Raw genomic sequence first — 24003 nt, 5'->3', positions numbered from 1 at the left:
CGGAGCTCTATTTTTCATAGATTTGATCACCTCAGCCACCTCCTCCGTGGAGATGAGATCCTCCAGAGCGTCCATTTGTGGGTGGCGGGGCGACTTCGGGACTGTTTGCAGGAATTCAGCAATTAGATCCTCCGCGTGGGTTCCCCCGACATCACCTCACTATGGTGTTCGGTCATGATGGCTACCTTTTCGGAGTCCAGGCAGTGAGGTATCCCCTCTCGGTCCCGAAGGATTACGGTTGTGTAATTTCTTCAGTTTGTGCACCAGCAGACAGTTGGCCTTGTTGCTATTAAAGTAGTAATATTGCTTTGTGAATGTTAGATCTCGGGCCGTCCGATCTGCCAAGTGCATTTCGAGGACTACTTTTGCTTTGCGGAGCTCACTCCAAGATTTAGTCACCTGTCTCTTCTTATGGGTTGTTTCTCTCTCTGTAACTGCCCTTTCGAGTTCCTCTAGTCTCAGCTGATGCCTACGTTTGTGTGCTGCCGCACAGTTCATGGCCACCCCTTTGATGACCGACTTCATGGCATCCCATACTACCGCCTCTGTGGAACCTTTACCCGCGTTCTCTGTGAAATAGTTAGTCAAGGCCTCCGAAATCTCCTGGCTGTCTGCTGTGTCCGTCAGGAGGTAGTCTTGTAGCTTCCAGGTTTTTTGTGGCGGATCCGGTAAGCCCTCTGTTTGTAGTTGTGCCACTACTGGGGCATGGTCCGAGATGATCCTCAGACCTATATGGATGTCTGATGCAGGGGAACAGGGCGCTCGAGAATAGGAGTAGGTCAATCCGCAATAGGGCCCTGTGTACATGTGAGAAGAAGGTGTAGTCCCTTGCTTTGTCGTTTGCTAATCTTAAAGCGTGAATCGTCCCTGTTTCCCTCAGGAATTCAGCAAAACCCAGTGCTTTTGAAAAGTCTGATCCGTTGGGCGACAGGGTCTTATCGATAGTGGGGTGAGGTTGAAGTCTCCCCCCCACCCCCCAATTAATAATTTCCCCTTGGCAAAGGTGGTTATCACTGGGAGTACTCTGTGTAAGAAACGCTCCTGGGCCTCGTTCGGGCAGTAGATGGCCGCGATGGTGATCGGTAGTTCGACTAGGAGTCGCTTGATCAGCAGCAATCTGCCGTCGGGGGGTCACGTTTGACCGTGACTTGGGAGACCGCCACTGCTTGGCTAAGCAGGATTGCAACCCCTCTTTTTCTTGCCTCAGGTTGCAAAGTATCTCTTGGGAAATCTGCGGTACCTGATTCGCTGCTCGTCTGCCGCCAGGAGATGGGTTTCCTGAAGACCTACTATATCCGCCTCCAGTTGGGCTAGACGATGTTCCACGGATTTTCTTTTCCTTGGGGAGTTCAGGCCCTGGACGTTCCACGTGATCATGGTTAGGTTAGTATGGGGTGGCCCCTTTCCTGAGGATATGGTTGCTGATCCTTATTGCTGCCTCCCTTCCTTCTCCACAATTTCGTGTGGGTAGTTGTCATTGTGTCTGCCCTCCATTTTATTGGTATTAGTCCCCCTTCCGCTATAGCCCCGCCCCAAAAAACAACAAATGTTGGTTCTCTGGACCAGCCTTCAACCAATGGGGGTGGGCGGCTCTGGCTTGGCCAACGCTACCTTCTAGGGTGGACTCTTGCTGGTAGCAGATGAAAACTGAATGTATGTTGCGTTCGTTGGTTTTCTTGCATAAGTTTTGCTCTATGCTGGGGTCCGTCGGAGACGTCCAGACCAATAGGTGATGCTTTTCGCCATCGTGGCTCTGTAGGTCGCCTTAGCCATCTTTGCTGGGTCGTTTGCTCTTTTGTGGGCGGCCTCTGATCCTCCGGCGCCATATCTCGACGCGTGACCAGGCCTGATGGGGGGGGGGGGGCCCTTTCGCTCCTCCTGTTCAGCGGGTGCATCTTCGTTGTTGTTTCGATCCCCACCTTCTGGGAACAACAACTTTTCTGCCTCATGGGTGTTCCGTATATGGCGGGTGCTCCCGTTCCAGGCAAAGAGTAAGGCCGTGAGGAACCCCCAATGGTAAGAGATACCTTTCTCCCTTAGCCATTCTGTGACTGGCTTCAGCGCCTTTCCCTTTGCTAACGTCGCTGCCGCAAGGTCCTGATACAGGGAAATGGAGGCATCTCTGAACAGGATTTGGGTGGAGTTCCTAGCTTCCAGCATAATTTCCTCCTTTTCCTTGTAGTAGTGCAGCCTTGCGAGGACGTCCGGCGGGACCGAGGGGTTGGGTCTGGTTCTGGTTCTGTGTACCCTGTCGATCACCAGGGGGCTGTCGTCCGGCAGAGTTAGGATGAAATGAAAGAGGTCTCACACGTAGGTCTCCAGGTCGACGTCTGGGGCTGAAGTGGGAATGCCCCTCAAGTGTATGTTGCGACGGGAGCGGTTCTCTGCGTCCTCTTGCTTCGTCTCAAGGGCCTCACATCTGGCTTCCGCGACGCCAAACTGTCTGACCCCTTCGCGATTTCATATTCGTGTTCACATAGGGTGTTTTCTGCTTCTGCCGCCCTGGTTTCCCGTTCCCCCCACTCTCGTATCCAGTGCCGTGATAGTGCCTTTCACTTCTTCCGTGCCTCTTTGGAACTCCTTCGTCAGTGCTGAGAGCAGATACTGGAGGTCCGACTTTGTGACCGCTGGAGACTGGTCACCCTGGGGTTGTGGACCGTGAGTGTTTTCAGCGCCTGTCTCCCCTGTCTCTAGGCGCTCCCCTCCCCTAGACCTGTCCATAGCCGGGGTGGACAAGAGGGTTGCGATGTCGGTTTGCTTGCTGGACTTTTTAGACATAGTGGTTTAGGTTGGGTGCCCGGGGGCTCGACCCCCTGTTGGCCCTGGGAGGCGGCGCCCCGAGGCTGGGGGAATGTGGCTCCACCGGCCCCTGCTGGGAGGGCTGTTGGCTCAGCTGTTGCAAGTGGGGGCACTGTAGAGTCCGGTGCCCAGGGGGCGATCTCTGGCCCGATATGACCAGGTATGCTTTCGCCACTGATTAGGGACACGCACTCTGCCCCCCCTCCCCTACGTCTGTCGTTTAGTTCGGTGGGGGTGCTTGCATGCTCACCCAGGGAGTGGGCCTTGTGGGACTTGCGGAACTATTATCCCCGGATGGCCTTTGCTTCTGTCTGTATCCAGGCTGCTGCGTGTCCTGTAGACTCCTGCAGACTCCGGCTCTGACGCTGGTGGAAGGAGGCGGGCAGCGTGAACTCCCAGCTGTGGGCTCAATTCCCAGGCTCCCTCTCCTCGGCTGGGAAGGGGTGGCCGAGCCGGCGGGCACGCAACACCCATCTCCACTTGAGCATGGTCTCCTCTGTGGCTTGCTCCTCCGCTGGGTGGGTCGCGGCGATGGGTCGCGCCCCCCCGCACCGCTTCGCATTCAGGCCTGGGCTGTGGAGGGTAACTGCTCCTCCTCTCTGGGCTTCTGTGGTGCGGACACTGTGCCGCGATGGTTCCGCCTGATCCTGCTGCCGGCTGCGCTCTGTCTGCAGCGTTGCAGGGACGGGCGGGCCAGGTGGGGCCGGAGCACCGCCTCCCCGTCGCAACTCACCGGCTCCCCGGGCACCGACCTCCCTGGTAGCAAGAGGGGGGGGGCGCGCTGAGTCCCCGCTCCGACAGGCCGCTTCGCTTCTTCTCTGCCTCTGAGCCCTGCGGCTGCGACCGCTGTGCCTGCGCTCGCCTGAAGGCACACTGCTGGGCGCCCCGCTCAGGTCACAGGTGGCTCCACTCGGCACCTTGACCTATGCCGGGGAGCTGCTGCAGGGCGGGGTCCGCGATGATGTGCTCTGGCGAGTGCAGCCGGACTGTTGGTGCTACGCGGGCTGTGGTCCCCTGAATCAGTGTTGCATCAGGGGGTCGCCATCTTGTGCTCCGCGGGCTCCCTCGTTGCCTCTCCACTTGGAACCCATAAAGTGCTCAAAACGGCTGTGATCCAGCCCCAGAGACGATAGGCGGGCGCCTTAGGAGTTCAGCAACACGATGCTTGGCAAACCCGTGTGTAAAAATCAGTGTCCGGTGCATCTTGAAAAGGCGCGTGGCTTCAGCTGGGAGCTCTTACAGAGCCGTGCCGACCGCCATGACTCCAAGCCACGCCCCCCAAAATATGCTTTTTACAAAGTGCTCCGGTCCCGTACCACAGGACGGAGGAATGTCCCATTAGTATGGAGGAAAGAAGACTATGGACTAGTAGTAAGGTAGTCACTACGGTGAGTAACTTTATTAGAACTTTGCAAGGGCTGGGGTCTGTCACGTGCGTCCCTCCACGCTCACACCTTACCCCTACACCACCAACGTTCCACACCCAGTTCCTGTTTTTCCGCCTACTGGGCAAGTCAATTATTTTCCTGCCCTGCAGCTCCCTTATTTTTGGTGCATTTCTTTTTTGTTGGCTGTCACTTTTTCTTAGTGATTAGTTCTTCATTTTTATTTTTTCAATTTGTGGTACCTCCCTCTACGCATACAGTATGTGAAAGGATTCAAGCTGCTCATCCAATGCCGGAAGCATTTTTCTGCGTCCGCTGTTTGGGTATATGTCACCTGGGGAGTAGCTGTGACTTTTGCTGTGGTATTCACCCGAGGTCTCTGCAGACTCGTCTTTTCTCCATGTCACAGCTGGAACTGGTACCCAAGACGACCGAAGACATAATTAGGAATAGGAGGGAGGTCGACATCGGTAAGAGGGGGACTTTACCTTCAGGTGAGGTATGAGTTTCTGCATCTGCCGTCGGTACCCAGGGGAAGACTGCCTCCTCAATTCTGTAGTCTTTGCGGGACTGTTTGGGGGCAAGCCCTTGGCCTATTTACCTGAAAGTACCTCTGGGTGGGAAAACACTAGTACCTCCTGGTGGGGAAGGGTCTCGGAAGACCCACGCGGTACTGGAAGAGTGTCTACACCAGAAAAAATAACGATGGTACCGGGAATATTGCTTCAGTAAGTGTAACGCTCACCTTGTATCCACAGGGAAACTACTCGACAGGTCTGGATGCTTCTGGGAACACTGCACCTTCTCTGGGATTCGTGCTGCCAAGGGCCAGTTCTGGAAGACGGGAGGTGGGTTTTAGCTACTACCCTTTCCTTTGAGGCCCACCTCCCCGTGCTCCCCTTGCGGTTCCCCTTGGGACTTTTCTCACCTTGGTTTTCGTTAAGGTGCGCTCTCCGTCCTTCCGTGCTGGGCAGGGGCGTGTCGTCGCTGGGCACAGTACCGCCGAGTTAATAAACTGGCGTGTGCCTGGGGTCCAGAACGGCTGCGACTCCACTTTTGAGGTAAGTCTTTCATATTAAGAATGAATGTCTGTAATTGTAGATGCCCCGAATAAGCTTCACCACCTTTATTGCAGACACCGAAGGGATGATGGTGAAGATGAGCTGATGCAGGTGACTGAGCTCGAGAAGGCAAAAGGCTCGCAAGGCGCGGCACTATGAGCATCCTTGAAAGTTGGCTAACCTGTGCTGTTATTCCTTGCAGGTTGCGGGAGGAATCCTGGAAGATGGTGGTCGAAAGAACCAGATGCCAGATGTTGGAGTGGCGGTGGACTTCCAGGAAAACTTGGTAAGTAAGCTTACTTAATGTCTCATTCTCGTCCTCCTTCCCAGGGATGTTGCTGGAGAAAGGTAGCGAGGATCCAGGAAGGGTCCGGATGGATGGCAGAGCTGGAAACTGGGCAGGTAAGGATGTTCTTGTTCTTCTCTCGCCCGTGCAGGCCAAGATGCTGGGCAGGACCTGGTGAACGTCACGCTGCAAGAGCAGAATAACGTGAAGCGCGTGCCTCGGGTCGGGCGTGCCTTAAATATCCAGCAGGTATCCCAGGTGCCTTCGGGGCGGGCCCCGCCCTGGATGCTAGACTGCTTGTTGCAGTTCCCCATTGATCCTAGTGGGGGCAGCCATGTTAGTCCATTGCCCATTGGAATCCACACCTGCCATGTGAGTCTGATGCCAACGGCGCCAGGACTGAATCCAGGGCACCCTAGAGGGGCAGAAGTGGGCCCTTCGGGCCTTGTTAAAATACTGTGGTGCAGGCCAAGAAGCCAGAGTTCCTTGGCATGGGGATAAGGTCGTGACAGCAAGCTGAACAGGCAATGTTTCATGCAAAGAGGCCCGTGCCTCCAGGGTTGATTCAGTCCATTCCGATTCCTTTGTGCCAGATAAAGCCAAGTCGGCTTCTGCATGTAAAACGTCTGGTACTTGATGTACCGAAAGAAAATGTTTTACCGTCTAATACTGCCGTTGAGCTTTCACGCTCCTTGGTACTAAGAAAATCACATAAGTCCTCTCACAAGAGGCATAAGCACACTCATTCGAGATCTAGTCCAGTACCAAGTTCTCCAAAAAAGCACAAACTGAAGAAATCTCCCTTGGCATCTGTCTTGAGCTCGGTACCAGAGAGTCAGAAGGATAATAGTACTGTAATTTCTGACTCTGAAGACTTTGACGCTTCCATATTTTTGACGGTTCCACTGGAACAGTTATACAGCACTCCTGTGAGTGCTCAGTTACCTCACATTTTACCACCCTTTTCGCCTTAGTCTGAGGACAATTTGGGTCTACCTACTTGGGTACCAGCACAACCTGGACCACATCTGGTTCTAACCGATATCCAGGTGCCTAGACCCATGGTTTTTAATATCTATAACCCTAACAGGGCTGACTCTTCAACTTCTCCTATCAGGCTAGAAGACCCTCAACGTAGTCCTTCCCAAATGGCGAACGACATCACCAATACAGTGCTGGAAACAATGCTTTCTGAGCCCTTGCTAGAATTTCTGGCTCAAGGCATCAAAGACAAAATGGCACATATTTTACCTCTGGGATCGGTACCCATCGATCCTATTCCTGGGCCAATCACTGTATCTGTGGACAATGAGGACTCTGCTCCCCCACCCAAGAAGCAGAAAATGTCCAAGCACTCTGACTCAGATTCAGGGGATGACACCACTCAGTCACCATCTAAGGTGTTTCATGACATCTTGACTAAAGCCATGCAAGCACTAGAAATCCTCCCTAAGGATAAGCCTGAAACGGCTGGTGTTTTCTGGAAACTGCAATCTCAGCAGTCAAAAGTTCCACTTCCCATGGAATTGTCTGTTCTAGAACAAGCTCTAGCTCGTCGGGGAAAGCCTCATTCCAATCCACACATCCCCAAGGCACTATATAACCAGTACAAGGTGCCCAAGGATGAACCAGTCCTACTCATGGGCAATCTTCCGGCTCAATCTGTGGTTTTCTCTGCTGCCCTTGGCACAAAGGGTACAGGCCCGTCTCCAGCTTCAGCTCTAGATAAAAACGCAAAAGCATGGGAGACCCAAGGTAAGAAGTCCTAGACCAACTCTAGGTTACTACTTAGGCAGGTTAACACTGCTACTGTTTTCGCAGGCTTTAATAGCCTTAATTGGGAAAATCTTGAACGCTTTGCCGACATGCTCCCTCAGGAGGCCGCAGACACATTTTCGTTCTGGATTTCAGAGGGTGGAGAAGCTGCTGTTCAACAGCTTCAAGTAGTCAAAGACCTCAATGACGCAACAGCAAGAGCAGTCACCAGTGCAGCCTGCATGCATAGGCACGCATATTTGTTGGCCTCTTCCATTCACCAAGATATCCAGGAGAAAGTACTTGACCTTCCATTTGATGGCAAAAACACTTTTCAATCCATCCACAGATGAGGTCCTCCAGAAATGTAAGACCAGTGTCGCGGCAGCTAAAACTCTTAGCTCACTTTCTGTGAAACAGCCATATTACCAACATTTTAAATCATTTAAACCATGTCCTCGAGGAAACTGTGGTTCTGCCACTTCTGTTATGTCTTACTCTTCTAAAAGGAGAATATGTAGACCGAAGTCTGTCTGGACCTTCCCCTTCCTCAAATTCGGCTCAAGAGCAAAAGAAGTCTATTTGACTTCCTGCCAGGCATGTACATACCTTCCGCGCCTACGATCATCAAGGTGCATACATCCCCGGTAGCAGGAAGACTTTCCAACTTCCTCCCCTTTGGGACAAACATTACTCAGGAGCAATGGGTTTGAATATTATTCAGCATGGTTACCGCCTTACCCTTCCGGCTATTCCACCTTCCACTCCTCCAAAACTCCAAAAATCATCCCCAGAGCTGCTGGAAGAGATCCAAAACCTCCTTTTCCTAGGAACAATAGAGTTGGTTCCTCAAGAGGAAATAGGTCAGGGATTTTACACTGGTTACTTTCTGATCCCAAAGAAATCAGGCGGGATCCGTCCAATTCTGAACCTTTCAGACCTCAACCAATTTCTGTCAATTTGAAACCTTCCATATGGTGACCATCCCTCAGATTCTGGCTTCTCTTCATCCAAATGATTGGATGGCATCTACAGATCTACAGGGTGCTTATTTCAACTACAAACATCACTGTCAGTCCTTGATATTCTCAATAGGATGGTCTCATTACCAGTTCACATGTCTTCCCTTTTGGCTAAATTCTGCTCAGAGGGTTTTCACAAAAGTTCTGGGGTCAGTGGCAGCCTACCTTCGGTTAAGGACAGTCCATCTATACCCTCTCCTAGATGACTGGCTCCTCAAGGCCCAGTCTCCAGAGGAATTGCTTCGTAAGATGCTATTAACCTGCCATGCTCTTTTCAACCTGGGGTTTTCCATAAATGTGACAAAATCCCAGCTCAATCCTTCGCAAAGCATCCAATTCCTAGGAGCAGTCATATATGTAGCCATTTGCACTCCAGGAAAGGGTAGAAGCTATTCAACAAACCATCATAAAATTCAAAACCCACCTTATTCTGACAGCTTGGTGGTTTCAAAGGCTCTTGGGCCTTATGGCCTCTTGCCTAAACCTTAGGTCCCTAGTTGCCCCGCTCTTCCCCTGTTCTCATCAGATGAGGTCTCTAGACCAGTCCGATCTATGAAAGTCTTGTCAAAACAGGTTCACCCCTTTTCCTCCAAAACCATCAAGGACCACATTGACACCCTGGCTCCTGCTCTGGCTGATTTCTGTAACCACTCCTTCGCCACTGGAGTCTTCCCCTCCCCCTGAAGCACTCCCTTGTGCACCCTCTTAAACCCTCTGCCGACCCTTCCTGCTAACTATCGTCCAATCTCATCACTCCTTTACTAGGAAAACTCCTGGAAAAGCTGGCCATCTCCCTGCTTAATCTTCACTCTGAATCTGTTGGTTGTCTCCATGACCATCGGTCTGGCTTTAGAGCTGCCAGAAGCATGGAAACTGCTCTCCTGAACATCCGTGAAGACCTGCTCTCCAACCTTGATGTCAACACCCCCTGGGTCCTCATCTTACTTGATCTCTCTTCTGCCTTTGACATGGTCAACCATGCCATCCTGCTTAGCCGTCTCTGTGATAACCTGGGTTTCGCCGATCAGGCCCTGGCTTAGCTGACCTCCTTCCTCTCCGATCGACCCTCCCAGGTCCAACTTGGGTCATTCCTCTCCTCATCTATCTCTACCTGTGGTGTTCCCCAGGGGTCTAACCTCTCCCTGGCTGTTCAACCAATACCTGGCACTTCTTGCCGACTGTATTACCTCTCTCTGCCCAAACTTTCAGTGCTATGCTGATGACACCCAACTCATTGTCAGGCTCCCTTCTGCCACATCTTCTTCTCTCATCTCTGACTGTCCGCCATCCAGGAGTGGTGTGCTGCCAATGATCTCTGCCTTACTAACAGTAAGACTGAGATTCTCCTCATGAGCACACCTGCTCCCTCCTTTCCTGTCACTCTGATTTTGAGTATTTTTAACGCGCACCAGGCAGAATAAACTGCATTCGGGCGCAGATGTTTTCTATGGTTTGTACATTGATCAAGGTGTAACGGCTGTAGTAAAGATCTCTTAGGTTAACTTAAATAGGAAGGTTTTTAGTGCCTTTCTAAAGCTTTCCAGCAATGAGCATAAGGGGATAGTAAGTGGTAGCTGGTTCCATAACTTTGGACCAAAAGCCAAAAACCTCCTATCCCCCTTTGAGATCTGTTTAGTCCGGGGTATGGTCATTAACATTTTATCTCCCGATCTGAGGTCTCTAGTTGGCTCAAGGTGGTGGATCCTAGCACTCAAATATTTTGGTGCGTGATCGTAAAAGCATTTATACATGAGGCAAGCCATCTTTAACTTTACCCGATCTTCCATCAGGTTGACACGTGATCTCTATTACCCAGATGGGCAATCACCCTAATTGCTGTGTTCTGGGCTCTTTGAAGTCTCATGTGTTTGGTTGGGATCCCTGCCAGTAGGCTGTTGCAGTAGTTGAGATGGGAGTTAGTTAACGCCCCTATGACCACTGGGTGATCTTCCGCTGCCACAAAAGGGAGCACATTCCTGAGCATACGCAGGGAGTAGTACACGGCCTTCACCTTGGCGCCTACCTGGGCTTCACTCTGTAGGTTTTCCTGCCATATGCATCCAAGGTTCTTTATTCTCTTTGGAAACTGGATTTCTTCTCCTTAACTCTGTGTAGTTATCTTTTGTTTTTCTGCCCTCAACTTACTCCATGCGCCAAATAGAATTACCTTTGTTTTGGCCGCATTAAACGGTAGCTGATTGCATACCATTCAATTTTATAATTTACTGCATGCACTGCTCAATTTTTTGAAAGGCCTCCTCTATATTCTGTTTCCACATACATCTGGGTGTTGTCAGCGTAAGACTGAAATCTCAATCCATCCTTCCTTAACATATCAAATAGTGGCCGGATGTATAGATTAAAGATCAATGGTGACAATGCTGATCCCTGTGGCACTCCACATTTTAGCCATAGTAGTTCAGATAGAAAACCTTCCAGTGTTTACCCACTGGGTCCTGTCCTTCAGGAAGGAACTGAACCATTCTGCCACTACTTTAGAGGCTCTTTCGACCATCCCAATGCGTTGAAGGATGATCTTATGGTCGATGTATCGAAGGCCACAGACAGGTCCAGCATTAACAATATTGTGGATCTGCCCCCATCTGCGGTTTCTAGTAGATCATCCTGAACTGCCAATAGGGCGGTCTCTGTTCCATGATTTGGCCGAAACCCCGACTGACGTTCATCCAGGAGGCTCTTGTTGTCCACAAAGTCCTGAAATTGGCCACAAACCATTTTCTGTAATATTTTATTGGGCCAGCATAGATTAGCTACTGGACGATAGTTTTTTAAGAACTATTGGGTCTAAGTTTGGCTTTTTCAGTAGAGGTTTTGCCAGTGCTCCCTTCAAGGCACTTGGGACATGACTCTCCATTAAGGATTTATTTATAAACTTTGTTATGAATGGCGCAAGATTTGCTGGCAACCGAATGGCTGTGCACGCTGGTATTGGAAATGCCAGGTCCTTTGTAGGCTTCTCCATTAAGGATTTATTTATAAACTTTGTTATGAATGGCGCAAGATTTGCTGGCAACCGAATGGCTGTGCACGCTGGTATTGGAAATGCCAGGTCCTTTGTAGGCTTCAGTTGGAGTATCTGGGCCAGCACAGCCTCATTTTCAATGGTTTTAAAATGGAAGCTCTCATCTTCTCCCTTGTTAGAGCTTCTGTCTCTTCTAGGGGCTCCTCCCATTTGTCTCCCATTTACACTTTGGCCACGCTTTTCTGGATATCTTCAAAAAAGTTATTAAACTTGTTAGCCTGTTCCTGGGTAGCGGTAATGGGAGCTGCCATGCACATTGGGTTCCTAAACTTTGCCACTACATCAAATAGTGCTCTAGCTTGGTTTCCTGCCTGTTTGATTTGTCTTTGAAGGAACTTTTTTTTTTTTTTTGCAGTGAAGAGAGCTAATTTGTATTTCTTTAACAGGACTTTGACCTTCATTGCATCTCTATCCTGTTTGGAAGTCCTCCACCCTTTATTGGCCTGGCGTACCTGTTTGCGCCTGGCGTACTGTTTACGCATATAGGGCCAGTGCTGGTCAAAACCATGATTTGGATTTTTTGTGACTTTTAATTTTCGAGTGCATATTTATCACAAATCTCCAAAATCTCTGCCCCTTTATTGAAGATCTCCTCACAGTGGAGTTTGAGGTCTAGCTTTTCCAGCCTTGATTCCACTTCCTCTCATGGGATTTTTTCCAGATCCTCCGACTTTCTATTCCATACTGGAAGATTTTCCAGTCCTCTCCCCTCTTGTGACCCCTTTTCCCCCTAGTCCAAATAATTGTACATGGTGATCTGACCACAGGAGTGGCATGGACTTAAGGAATCGAGCCGCGTCTCCTCTTACTGCTAATAGGTCTAGGCAGTGCCCCTTGTTATGTGAGGATTCCTTAGTGATCACCTCTAAACTATGATTGTCCAAGATTTCTCTTGGGGCAACAGAGTTAGGGTGTACATCATTCTCCAGCCAAATGTCCCAGTCCCCCACCCAGAGGAGCTCTGTGTTTGCTTCCCGTTATGGTGAGGTGGGCATCTAGTTTGTATAAGAAATTTCCCAATGGACCCTTTGGCCTATATCCCAAGAGCACCTTTATAGCCCTAGTGTGGGATATTAAAATTGAAAGTTCTCCAAATTGTATGTTATCATTCCAATATAGCTTTTCCAAGTGTGAGATAGTCATTGGCTTTATAAAGTATGGCTATACCCCCTCCTCTCCTGTCCCCTCTGTTAATAGCTTGGATGATATAGGGCGGCCTCTATTGGCCCTCTTTCTGCTCCCACCTGTGAGGCTAAAAACCTGAGGGTCATCTTCGACTCCACCCTTTCTTTCTCTCCTCATATCTATGCCATCTCTAAGAAGTCACACTACCAGCAGCACCTCCTCGGAGGTATTATTCCTTTCCTCTCCTTCCCCCAGAAGCTCAGTCTCCACAACTCTGATTCTGTCTAGGTTGGACTATTGAAACAGCCTCTTTCTAAATCTGCCTGCCTCTACTCTCCGCCCTTTGCATCTCATCCAAAACAGGACTGCAAGACTTGTCCTTGGCCTCGAGCCCAGGGATCGTAACTCTCCAGGACTGAAATCGCTGCACTGTCTCCCAGTGCCGGCGAGGATTAAGTTCAAAACCCTCTGCATTGTCCACAAGGCCTTCTGGGGTCTAGGGCCTCAATACCTTCAACTCTCTCTTCCTAAATAACTTCCTTCTCAAGCTCTTCGCTCATCCGTCTCCAACTCCCTCAGGGTCAGTCGCTTCTCCAAGCAGCGAGTTGGTGGTAGATCTTTCTTCTGATGGGGCCTCCCTCTGGAACAGCCTCCCTGCCGCCCTGGGACTTGGAGAACCATCTCTGGTTCCGGAAGCCCCTCAAGACCTTCCTCTTTACTTCTCCTTTCCCGCCTCCTCTCCCTTGCTGATCTCCTGGCTGAATCAGAAACTGCACTGGTTACCTGGCTACCATCTGATATCAGGCCCAGGTCCCCTACCCACCAATTGCACACCTGCACTGCCCCCGGCAACCCTTGCACTTGTGGACTGTTTCTGTATCCCTAAAGCCTCTAATAGCACTTGACACCCAATGTCTGCACTTGCCAACAGCTGGCCGCACTTTTATCTGTTATGTATTGTCTTTTATTTTACTGTTATCCTATGCACTGCACTGCCCCCTCACCCCCGCACTACTTCTTCTCCCCCCTGCACTTGCATGATCTCAATGTCACCTGGCCTAGTAAGATCGCTATCTGTCTTCCCTATATTTCCCCTCCCTTGCCTCATCGCCCCTTGAAACACTTGTGTATAGGCATGTTATAAATGCCATATCCTAGATCAAGGCTCCATATGAGAACGGTGCAGTGGCATCTTGCTCGCAACTGGAACTAGCTCTTGGATTCTCTGGAAATGAAAATCCAAATTCCAAAACAAGTTCAGCACTCTACTCTGGTGGAACTCCCCAGAGAACCTGTTAACCGTATTTCCTTTTCAACCTCCTCGCCAAATAAACCTCTTCAGAGTACGGTTGGGGAGCCCATTGTCTAACAGCTCAGTCTTTGGTCGTCTCAGGAAAAGGACCATATAAATATCCTGGAAAATCAAGCCATATTTTTCGCTCTGAAATAATTTAGTCCCTCACTTCAAGGAAAGGTGATGAAAATTTTAACGGACAATACCACTGCAATGTTTTACATCAACAAGCAGGGTGGTTCTCGTTCCCTTCCCCTGTCTCTCCTAGCCAAGAAGATTTGGTATTGGGACGTTCAAAATCACATTTTCTTGTTTGCGTCCCATCTGGAGGAAAAACAGAACGTCCTAGCAGACAAACTAAGCAGGTTACAGTCTGCTCCGCACGAGTGGGGGCTTAAACCGCCAGTAGCAAACATGATATTTCAGAAGTGGGGCCATACATCAGTAGACATCTTTTCAAACCAGCACAACTCTCTATGCCCTCAGTTTGCATCAAGGCAAGGTCAGGTCCTTCAATCCCTGGGAGATGCTCTACATCTGGATTGGTCGAACCTAACACTATGCGTTCCCACCTCTCCCATTAATGCACAAAATATTATTCAAAATGTCACAGAATCTCGTAATGCTTCTAGAAGCCCTGTTCTGGCCTAGCCAGATCTGGTTTCAGACCTTCTGGAGTTAGCAGGGACTCCCCTATTAGATCTTCTATCAACGAGAGATCTCTTATCTAGTTTCCACTGGTGTCAAAGTAGACATGTGCAAACACTACTTATCAGCTATTGGTGCTTACCTCAATAGAGAAGACCAGTCTTTCTCTTTCCAGCGAAGCCATTAAAAGGCACTTCGAGGCACTTCTACACTTACATACCTCAATTTGTGAACCTCTACCTCAGTGGGATCTCAACGTGGTATCAGCCCTAATGCAAAACCCATTCTAGTCGATGTCCTAATGTGAATTAGAATTTCTAACTTTGAAAACGGCATTCTTAGTTGCCATTACTTCGGAGAGCTCCAGGCTCTCTCCTCAAAGGAACCATAAATATATGGTGTTCCATAAGGACAAAGTTGTCCTATGTATGGTCCCCTCCTTTCTACCTAAGGTGGTCTCCGACTTTCCTTTAAACCAGGAAATGTATCTTCCCGTTTTTCTTCCCAGACCGCATGCTTCTGCGGCCGAAGAAACATTACATAACCTAGATGTTGTCAGAACTTTAAAATGTTACCTAAAAAGGACCAAACCATTTAAAAAGGCAGACCAGCTCTTTGTCACTTACGGGGGTCCTTCTCCTGGCAATAAGGCAGCTAAAGTTTCCATCATTAGATGGGTTGTCTCCTGTATCTCCAAGGCTTATGAAATGAAAGGGCTTGCGACTCTGCAGACACTTCGGGCTCATTCCACTAGAGCCAAGGCGGCATCTGTAGCCTTTACCAGACATGTTCCCGTTGTAGACATTTGTAAAGCGGCTACCTGGGCTACCCCGCTGCCTTTTGCAAGTACTATGCTATGGATCCATCTAGAAATGATGCAAAATTTGGCCAAGAGGTGCTCCGCAACTTGTTTGCCTGAATTCTGTACATGCCGTCTCCTCCACCCTTACTTATTCGAAGGCTTTTTAGTCTGGTCCCAACCAGTTGGGAAGGAGGGAGAGCCAGGATGAAAGAAATGAAAATTAGCTTCATGGCGATTCAGGTTCTTAGTCCAGGCTCTCCCGTCTTCACAACATCCACCCAGCCATCCCCTACTGTAAGCATGTACTTAAATTTTCCCACCATCAACGGAACCACAGCAACTCTGTGTGGAACGTTGGTGACGTAGGGGGTAAGATGTTTTCATGGCGCATGGAAGGACGCACGCGTGATGTAGGCCCCATCCATTTCAAAATTCTTAGCGACAGCTATCTTTTGCAGCCAGCTTTTCCGGCCCCCTTGCGGATGCAGGCGTTTCCAACCAGTTATGAAGGAGTGAGAGCCTGGACTAAGAGAACCTGAATCACCATGAAGGCAATTTTTTCATATATATTATCTGAATGGTTCTGTCACTATATGGGCAATTCTGATCCTCTATATGGTGTTCTTCAATGTTTTTTCATTGAATTTCGATGGAAAAGCATTTCAATACATTTCAAAAAATGTAAAATTTTAAATATAACTCAAAACATAGATGTATTGTTCTTTCGGTGGGGAAAGGGTTCAGTTATGAAAGTGGGTTTTGGGGGATTTCAGAGAGGACCCCCCCCACCCCAATAAACACCACACAAGTTAGAGGGAGCTGTCCAGTGCTGAAATACATTGTAACAGTATTGAATCGATGTCAGCACTGGACAGCTCCCTCTGACTTGTGTAGTAGTAGCAAGCTATTTCAGGACTTTAATTTTATTGCGGGTGTGGAAGGGGAACCCCATAAAGTGTCAAGTGCACTTGCCGACATTACACAAGTTAGAGGGAACTGTCCAGTGCTGTACTCAGTACTGGACAGCTCCCTGTAATGTTATAACGTTATGCATGGTTCAGCGACTTACCATGCAAAAAAAGTAGTGTTTATATAACGAAACTCTATCCGATGAAAGGGTTTCGGTGTATATACACTTTATGTATGGCAATTCGGTGAAACCTCTTTCAATGGAAAAGATTTGATGTAACATCACCTCTATGTATGTCTTTCGATGGAAAGACATGTATCCCTAATTTTCTTTAGATTTCTAGTCATTCATTTTTTATTAGGATCCAACCTGTTTATAAGATTAACTTTGATATTTCTGAATTTAACAGGGAGCATTTGGAGCTCTTCAGAAGATTTGTGAGGACTCTGCTGAAACTTTGGACAGCGATGTCTTGGACAGGCCTCTAAATGTCATGATTCCGAAGTTTTTGCAGTTCTTCAAACACAGCAGTCCAAAGATAAGGTACAGTGCAATATTGAACATATGTTCATCCCCAGTTCTAATGTATATTGACAAAGTAAATGTAGCCAATTTGAATATTTGCTATCATGGAGGGGTGGAAAAGCTTCAGTGATGGATTTTCATAGTTATTCGTTTTCAATAAACTTTCCTATCCAAGTTTCCTGCCACTACTTGCATCCTGATTTGATTTTTCTCAGGGCATCAGAGTAAGGTTGGGAATATATTTGCCCGAGCCTTCGCCACAATCTGGCTTCCATGGTTGTGCACAAAGACACACTAGATTCAAAATCTCTAGCGCTTGCGTTTCTTCACCTATTTTAGACTTCCATTTTAGAAGTGATAAGGCACCAAGCGCTGAGGAGTCTGGTACATTGGGAAGATGTGAGGATTCCCATCCAAGGTTGCCCTTACTTGATTCCTTGTCTGCAACATTAAACAGTTTCACAGCAAACTATGTAGTAATATGCCAGAGAATATCACTACCATGCCTCTTCTTTCTGGGCAAAGATGTGCAGGACTTTATCTAAAGCAGGATTTCCTTGGCTCAGATTATCCAGCTTTGGTATATCCTGATAGCGCAGTTTGGGTGTGACTGGGCTAGAGCACTCCTCCAGCTGCTTCACTGATCTTGTGGCTTTTCCTAAACTTGACCTTCAGCTCTGCAAATTTCGAAGTTGGGACTTGCAGCATCACACAGCTTTTCTGCAGCCAAGTGGAAGCAAGAGTCATCCTGTAGACTTTTGTATCACTGCTGTCTCTTGGTGTGCTACTTTGGTGGCCACTGTAGAGTACTTCCACAAAGTTCAATAGGTGTTTGAACAAAGGGATCTACTACCATTGGGTGATTTTGGTGATATGTAAGGTAGGAGCTTCATGATCAGATCTTTTGGGGGAAATGTGATTTAACCATTGCTTTTATGAGTTTAAGCTTGTACACCCATCCCTCAACACTTAGGTTTCTAATTTTAGTTTTTATGGGGAAAGTTTCCTTGTAGAGAGTAGGGGCATCGTTTTTTTCAAGCGATCTTCAGAATCTAGAACAAAAATCGCCATCGTGATCTGTTTAGCTTTATGCCGTTTTGACCATCCATGATTTTAAGGCCCAGTGTTACTAGGATGAGCTTTGATTTTGGGGAATCTCTATCATGCTCATGAGACTTAACTGCATCTAAGCGCAGAATGTTACAGAAGGGGTAAGAATACCAATAACTAAAGGACATTAATAAATCCACATACGTTATGAAAAGTTTTCAAAACCTTTCGGAATGCAAGTTACATATGGAAGCAAGTAAAGAATTCCATAACAGACGACAGTAGATGGAAAAGCACTAGTCGCCTCTGTGACCAAATCAAAAATCAGGGATCGCCTGATAATTCATGTCCGAGAAGTGGACGGATCAGATAATATAAGAACAGCTTTTTTCGACGGAGGAGCTGGAGCAAGGCCATTCATAAATTTGAATACCATGCAGAGGGCATTTAAATCGAACCCGTCTAGCAGGTAACCAATGTAGCAACTGCTGCAAAGAAGATGCATGCAATGATATAGAGACTTTAAAAAATAAGTCGAACTTCTGCGTTTTGTGCCCTGTTTTTCAGGGATGCCATTGAGTGTGCTGTTCACATAATCCTGCCTTGCGTTAACGCCCTCTAGTTATCTGTTAGGGCTATACATTGGAGAGCTTGCCATAGCAAATATAGACTTAAGTATTTATTTGTTATTTATTATTTGCCTATAAACAAGTGTTTCATTGCTATCATTTTTTGGTCAAACCCCAAATTTGACTGCCAAAAGGAGCCTACATTTTTAACCTTGGAGGCAAGAGTCCATGGTGTGCTAAAAATGCAGGATGTAGGTGGAGCACGGCTGAGGATGTCCAAAAGATGTTTTGGCCGAAACACAAGCTTGCTCTTATTTGGATTCAACTGGAGAGTAGTTGTCATCCACTGACCAATTTCTTCAATATAATGCACAATCCCTTGTAGGGACTCTGCGGGATTACTCACTCTCAGATATATTGGTTTGTCATCAGCATAGGAGTAATAGCCAAGGTTGCATTTGCAGAAAATGGCCATCAAAAGCAAAACACAATGAATAGCCCTGTGGTGCACCACATTGTAATGAGATGGCTTCTGATGTAAAACTGGCCATCTTCACACACTTAATCTTTACGATTGAAAAAAGAGCAAAACCATTTCAGTGCATCATTCGAGACCCTAGCAACCAATCTCAACCACAAGATAGTCCATTCTACTGTATCGAATGCTGCTGAGATCCAACAGTGTAAGATCACCTGAATCAGCATTATTTAATATATTGTAGCAGACTGCCTCCAGTGCAATCGCTGTTCCATGTCAGGGGCGAAATCCTGACTGACAAATGATCAAGTGTTGACGGTTTATCCATGTGCTCCTGTAGTTGGAGAGTATCGTCTTTATCTCCCGATTTTCACTGGCCAGGGCAGACCAGCCGCAGGGCGGTAATTATGTTAGTATTTAGAGTCTAAAGATGTGGGTTTTTTTTTTTTTTCTTTTCTTTTAAGCCGAGGAGTCACAGTAGACCTTTTCTACTATGACTAATGATCCTTGGACTGAAGAATGGTTAACACAAGTAGTTTAAAAAATGGGCCAAAGATGAGGCGTGTGATGAGGCATTGTAGGTGGGTACTGCATCAAAGAGGTGGTTTGTAGGTTTCAGATTATGAAGCAGTTGGTAATAAGGTCTGAAGACACCAGGAAACAATCAAATAGTCTCCTAGTCCCCAGGTGCTGAGAATGACCACTATTTAATTCAGCCTGGCATGCCATTTGGCAAATCTTATCCTGAATGGAACCACTTTTGTCCATAAAATAATTAAATGTTAACTTGTGCAATTGAGGGGTAACACTAAATGTAATACTCACTGGATTTAAACATCTAGTAATGGTGGTAAGAGTTCCTTGTGTGTATTTCTAGCAACTGAAATATTGTCCTGTATAAACTGGATCATCTTGTTGCCATACGTTTCTGCTGTATGTCTGTCTGTGTGTGTGCTTGTGTGTGACTGCATTTTACTGTACTGGTGAGAGGCCAGTTCTCAATTTGCAACAAGTTTAAAGCAATTTGAGTTTCCAGTACAAAAGCAATTAATAAAATGTAGCATGGAATTGTGTATAACTACTTTTACTATTAAAACAATTAATATCCCTACAAAACCATTCTTCAATAGATGTTCGCATCCAGCCTTGTAGAGCAATTGGGAGAGTGCATAGTTACTAACCTCTAAATTTTGTAGAGGTTAGTAACTTCTACAAAATGTTCTCTCTGCAATAACTGCCACCCTTGGCTGATTTCAAAAGGAGCTTGAATCTGCATGTTCAGTTGAGAATACAAGGAGCAGAATTGCACGAAGTGCGCCACAAGTGGGGACCAAAGCTATATTCTTCTGCTCCCAACACTCTGTGAGCATTCAGAGAGAGGACTGACCACTGCGAAATGGAGTTAAACTTCCTTTATTGTTAATTGGTCTTTACAGTTAAAGCTTCCAGCCATCTTTTGTTTCAGAATAGGTTAGGGTTGCTGAAGTCCCACTCCACTGCAAGACACAGCTTTTCCTCCGGTTATATGGTCTTGAGCTCAGGTATAACATTTGTAGACATTGTTGCAAAGCTCACATGAGGATTTCCCCAAATAAGACACCATTATCTTCTTGCTCTTTTATACAGGGATTTCATCTCTTATGGATTTGTGTACAGAGCCTCTCCCACATGAGTAGCTTCCTGAGCTGGACCAGCTTCCCATCTGGATTGATTCCCAGGTTATCTATTGGTGCAAACTGGGTGCCTCCTGGCACCCTTAATAAATCCTCAGTCATTATGCCCTTATTATTTGTATCTATTTTACCCAACCAAATATCGGCTCTATATAACTCTTCTGAAGAGACTGCTTTACAGCTTGAAGAGTAAATCCTCTGGCCAAGATAATCGGATGATGCAACTGTCTCTAGTTGTTGGCCAGCCCACAATATTAATGTAATCAAGTTCTTTGCACCAAGCCACAACATGATTACCTTGGAATTGGGATGATTCATATGTTTTCTCCCTTCGCAGAATAATTTAAATCCCATCTACCAGTAATCTGCGTGTTTCAACTGCATAATCTGTGAATTATAGAGGGTTGGACCATTAGCCATTCAAAATTTAAAAAAGGTTTGAAAAAGAATGTGCATCGCTAACACACCATATCATGAAGTCATGCACCACAATAAAGACATAATGGATGTAGGCCATTTAGTCACTGGGAAAAGCGTTAATTTGTCCAAAAAGCGGAACATCTGTAATGTTTAGGCAACCCTACCCCTTTAAACCACCCTGAGACACACCCCTACTGCCCCTTCCCATACCCATGCGCCTCCACCCAATGCCTTGCTATGCAGTCATATTATCATTGCTAATCACAATATGAAGATGTTTTTCCCAGTATTACGACTTTGTCAAACAATATTTTAAAAAATATTTTTTGCACGGATAATGACTGGATACCAACATAACTTCATATATTAGATTGTATCTCATACTGGTGCATACAATGGAATACAGGTATGCAATAGTATTTATATGGCTGCTTAACACATTTAGCTTGAAAAGTTAAACTTTCTATTCTATACTTGATGTTACTGAAAGGGGCTTTCTGGGGTTTCATTGGGCCTGTGATGAAGATGCTTTTTAATCAAATAGTTTTACTGTGTACCCCAGAAGTCCTTCGGTTTAAAGATAGCAGATGACCTGTTTCTATAGGTCTTCTGTATCGTGGCATAGCGCAATATTATATAACAATGTTTGTACCAAAGGAGGGTGGCCCCTCCACCATGGCCTGGTGACCTTTTGTTTGGTTAAGATTAGTGGCCCAGGGGCCTTTTAAGAGTAAGACAGAATTCCTTTTGTATAACCCAACAAAGTAATCGGAGAGGCTTCAACATTTTCTCCCACCATTTTATCGATTAAAGACAGCTGACCTAGACTTTTGAACAGGTACAGAGTTCCAAGCCAAGTGCTAGAAGTCTATAACTTTCACATGTGGGATAAGTCTGGATATGACCTTTTTGTAGTCATGATGGATTATAGTACATTTGCATTGGGGCACAAATTTAAAATGAAGAGGTTTAAAACAACCATTAAAGGAAACCCATTTAGTCTGCGCACACATTTTCAGACCTCATCCGGTATGGTCTGTTGTGGGGATCGCTCCCATATTCTATGTGCGACTTCCGAGTCCCCCCACCCCCCTGCTGTTTCCTCAAATATTTTGGTTTCTGATGTTAATATGCTTAGAATCACATGCTGTGCATAGTCCGACATCCAGTGGTCACTGCGGAGTATAGCATTTTGTTTTTCGTAGTCGAAAAGGGTACGTCGACATAGGCGTGTCTGTAATACTATCCCTATAGTGCCGTGCAGTGTACCCAACATCCCTCACGCGTCGGTCTCTCAGATTGTTTTTTTTTTTCCGCCCAGAATGTGGTCGCACTAATGCGGAGCTTGTTAGAGACAAATTGCTAATACCATTTATTCGACCCTTGGTTGTTTTTATTTAAAATAACGTTAAATCTTAATCCCTCCTTCGACGGCTAAGCTGTTTCACCGCCGATTAAGACCTTCGGCTGTGATTTCGACTGAGGCGATCCTTCAGCGCTGCCGAATATGTGGCCTGGCCTCGCCGGGCTATACAGTTTTTTTTTTTTTTTAATTTATTTATTGCATTTTGTAACAATACAACCAGCAGGGCCTCAACGCGGCCTCATATAACTCCCTTAGAACACCCTCCCTCCCATCTTTACCTCCCGCCCATCAAGACCGTTACAAACTACACCATAAGTTATATATGTTTTTTCATTCTGGAATGATCGTGCTTTCGCCCGAGGAGTACACCATCTTGGGGCTGACTAGCGTCACTGTGAGCTCCACCCATTGCAGTAGATCGTCAGAGGAGTCCTGTCCTTGTTGGCGTTGGGTGATCTCCCAGGCCCCTGTTTCGGCCTGTGTCCATTTGCGGAGGTCTTCCCACCACGTTGCTAAGCTCGGGGCCTGGGGGCGTTTCCAACACATGGCGATGCGTCGTTTCGCAAATATATACATTCGGTCCTTTAGCCTATTCAGCGGCCTATTTTTCCTCTTCCTGGGGTATCTTCCCAGAATACATGCTGTGGGCGTTTGCACCTCCAGGGTGATGTCGGCCTCGGCAACTTTGGTTTTGATTTGTGCCCAAAAGGTTTGTATAGTGGGACACCCCCAGCACATATGGGTCATGTTCACCTGGGGTTCGTTGCACTTGGGGCATCCCGTGGTGCTGGCTCCGCTGAATCTAGAGATGATTTCTGGGGTGAGGTATGCTCTGTTCATTATGTAGAATTGTACTAGCTGAAACCTGGCGTTTCTAGATACTTTTTTGTGGTATCTAGTGATGGTTTCCCACTCTGCGTCTTCGAATTGCTGTCCAAGTTCCGTTTCCCACTTCGCCTTGCACTTGAGATCGTGCTGGGCAGTGTTGTAAAGCAGTGTTTCATAGATCCTAGAGGTCTCATGGCCCCCTTCTGCTGCTGCCAGTAGGCTTTCGATCCCTTCGTGTCCGGTGTCTAAGTTTTCCGTTGATGGCCAGCGGGCAGCTAATCTTTTTAACCACAGCGTTGTGTAGCAGGAACTGTCCCGTGTGTATTCCTGAGGCTTCATGTAGTTCAGCAAAGGTCAAGATGCCCTGTTCATCCACCAGGTCCCCCAGGGTGGCAACGCCGCATAGCTCCCATGTGTCACTTATTATTTTCCGACTCCCCGGTCTGTTTGCCATGATTGCAGCTATCGGAATCTGTGGGGAGTAAGGGTCTTTTAGGTCCATAGCTTTGCAGGCTCTTTTCCAAATCTGGATTCCGAGTTGGATCAAATGCGGATACCAGTGTTTTTGGCCTGACTCAGCCCATAGCAGGTCTCTTAGCAGCATTTGGGTGATTCCTGGCTGCAGCAGGCGGGTGTCTGTAGAGGCGTTGTCTGCCATCCATTGGATCACATGTTTCAGCTGTCCAGCCAGATAGTAAAGTTCAAAGTTGGGGACTTTTAGGCCGCCTTTGTCATAGGGTCTCTGCATCGTGTCCAGGGCGACTGTGCCTTCCTTCTTGCCATAGGAATTTCCTGCAGAGCTTATGGAGGTCGTTAAAGAATTGACGTGGTATATTGTATGGCACGTTGGTGAAATGATAAAGCAGCCTGGGTAACGCTACCATTTTGAGCAGTCCCACCCTGCCAGCCACCGAAAGCGGGAGCCTGCCCCAGAAGTCCATTGACTTCACTAGGCCTTCCTTTG

The 24003-nt window shown here is 47.3% G+C and overlaps 1 protein-coding gene across 2 annotated transcripts in view; it reads left to right on the top strand.

Moving 5' to 3' along the window:
• Positions 1-24003, top strand: part of TNPO1 (transportin 1) — a 1970728-nt gene that overhangs the window by 413520 nt on the left and 1533205 nt on the right. For both annotated transcript variants that reach the window (XR_011280658.1, XM_069627508.1), the window contains exon 5: positions 16540-16673. Coding sequence is in view for 1 of the 2 variants with exons in the window: in XM_069627508.1 (XP_069483609.1) it covers positions 16540-16673 (134 nt within the window). In the remaining variant the exon portion in view is untranslated. The remainder of the gene's footprint in view (positions 1-16539; positions 16674-24003) is intronic.

The sequence above is a fragment of the Ambystoma mexicanum genome, chromosome 6p (genome assembly GCF_040938575.1).
Source record: "Ambystoma mexicanum isolate Mex_15411 chromosome 6p, UKY_AmexF1_1, whole genome shotgun sequence".
In the NCBI taxonomy this organism is placed as follows: domain Eukaryota; kingdom Metazoa; phylum Chordata; class Amphibia; order Caudata; family Ambystomatidae; genus Ambystoma; species Ambystoma mexicanum.
Note: the sequence above shows the minus strand (reverse complement) of the source record. Positions and strands in the feature narration are given on the sequence as shown.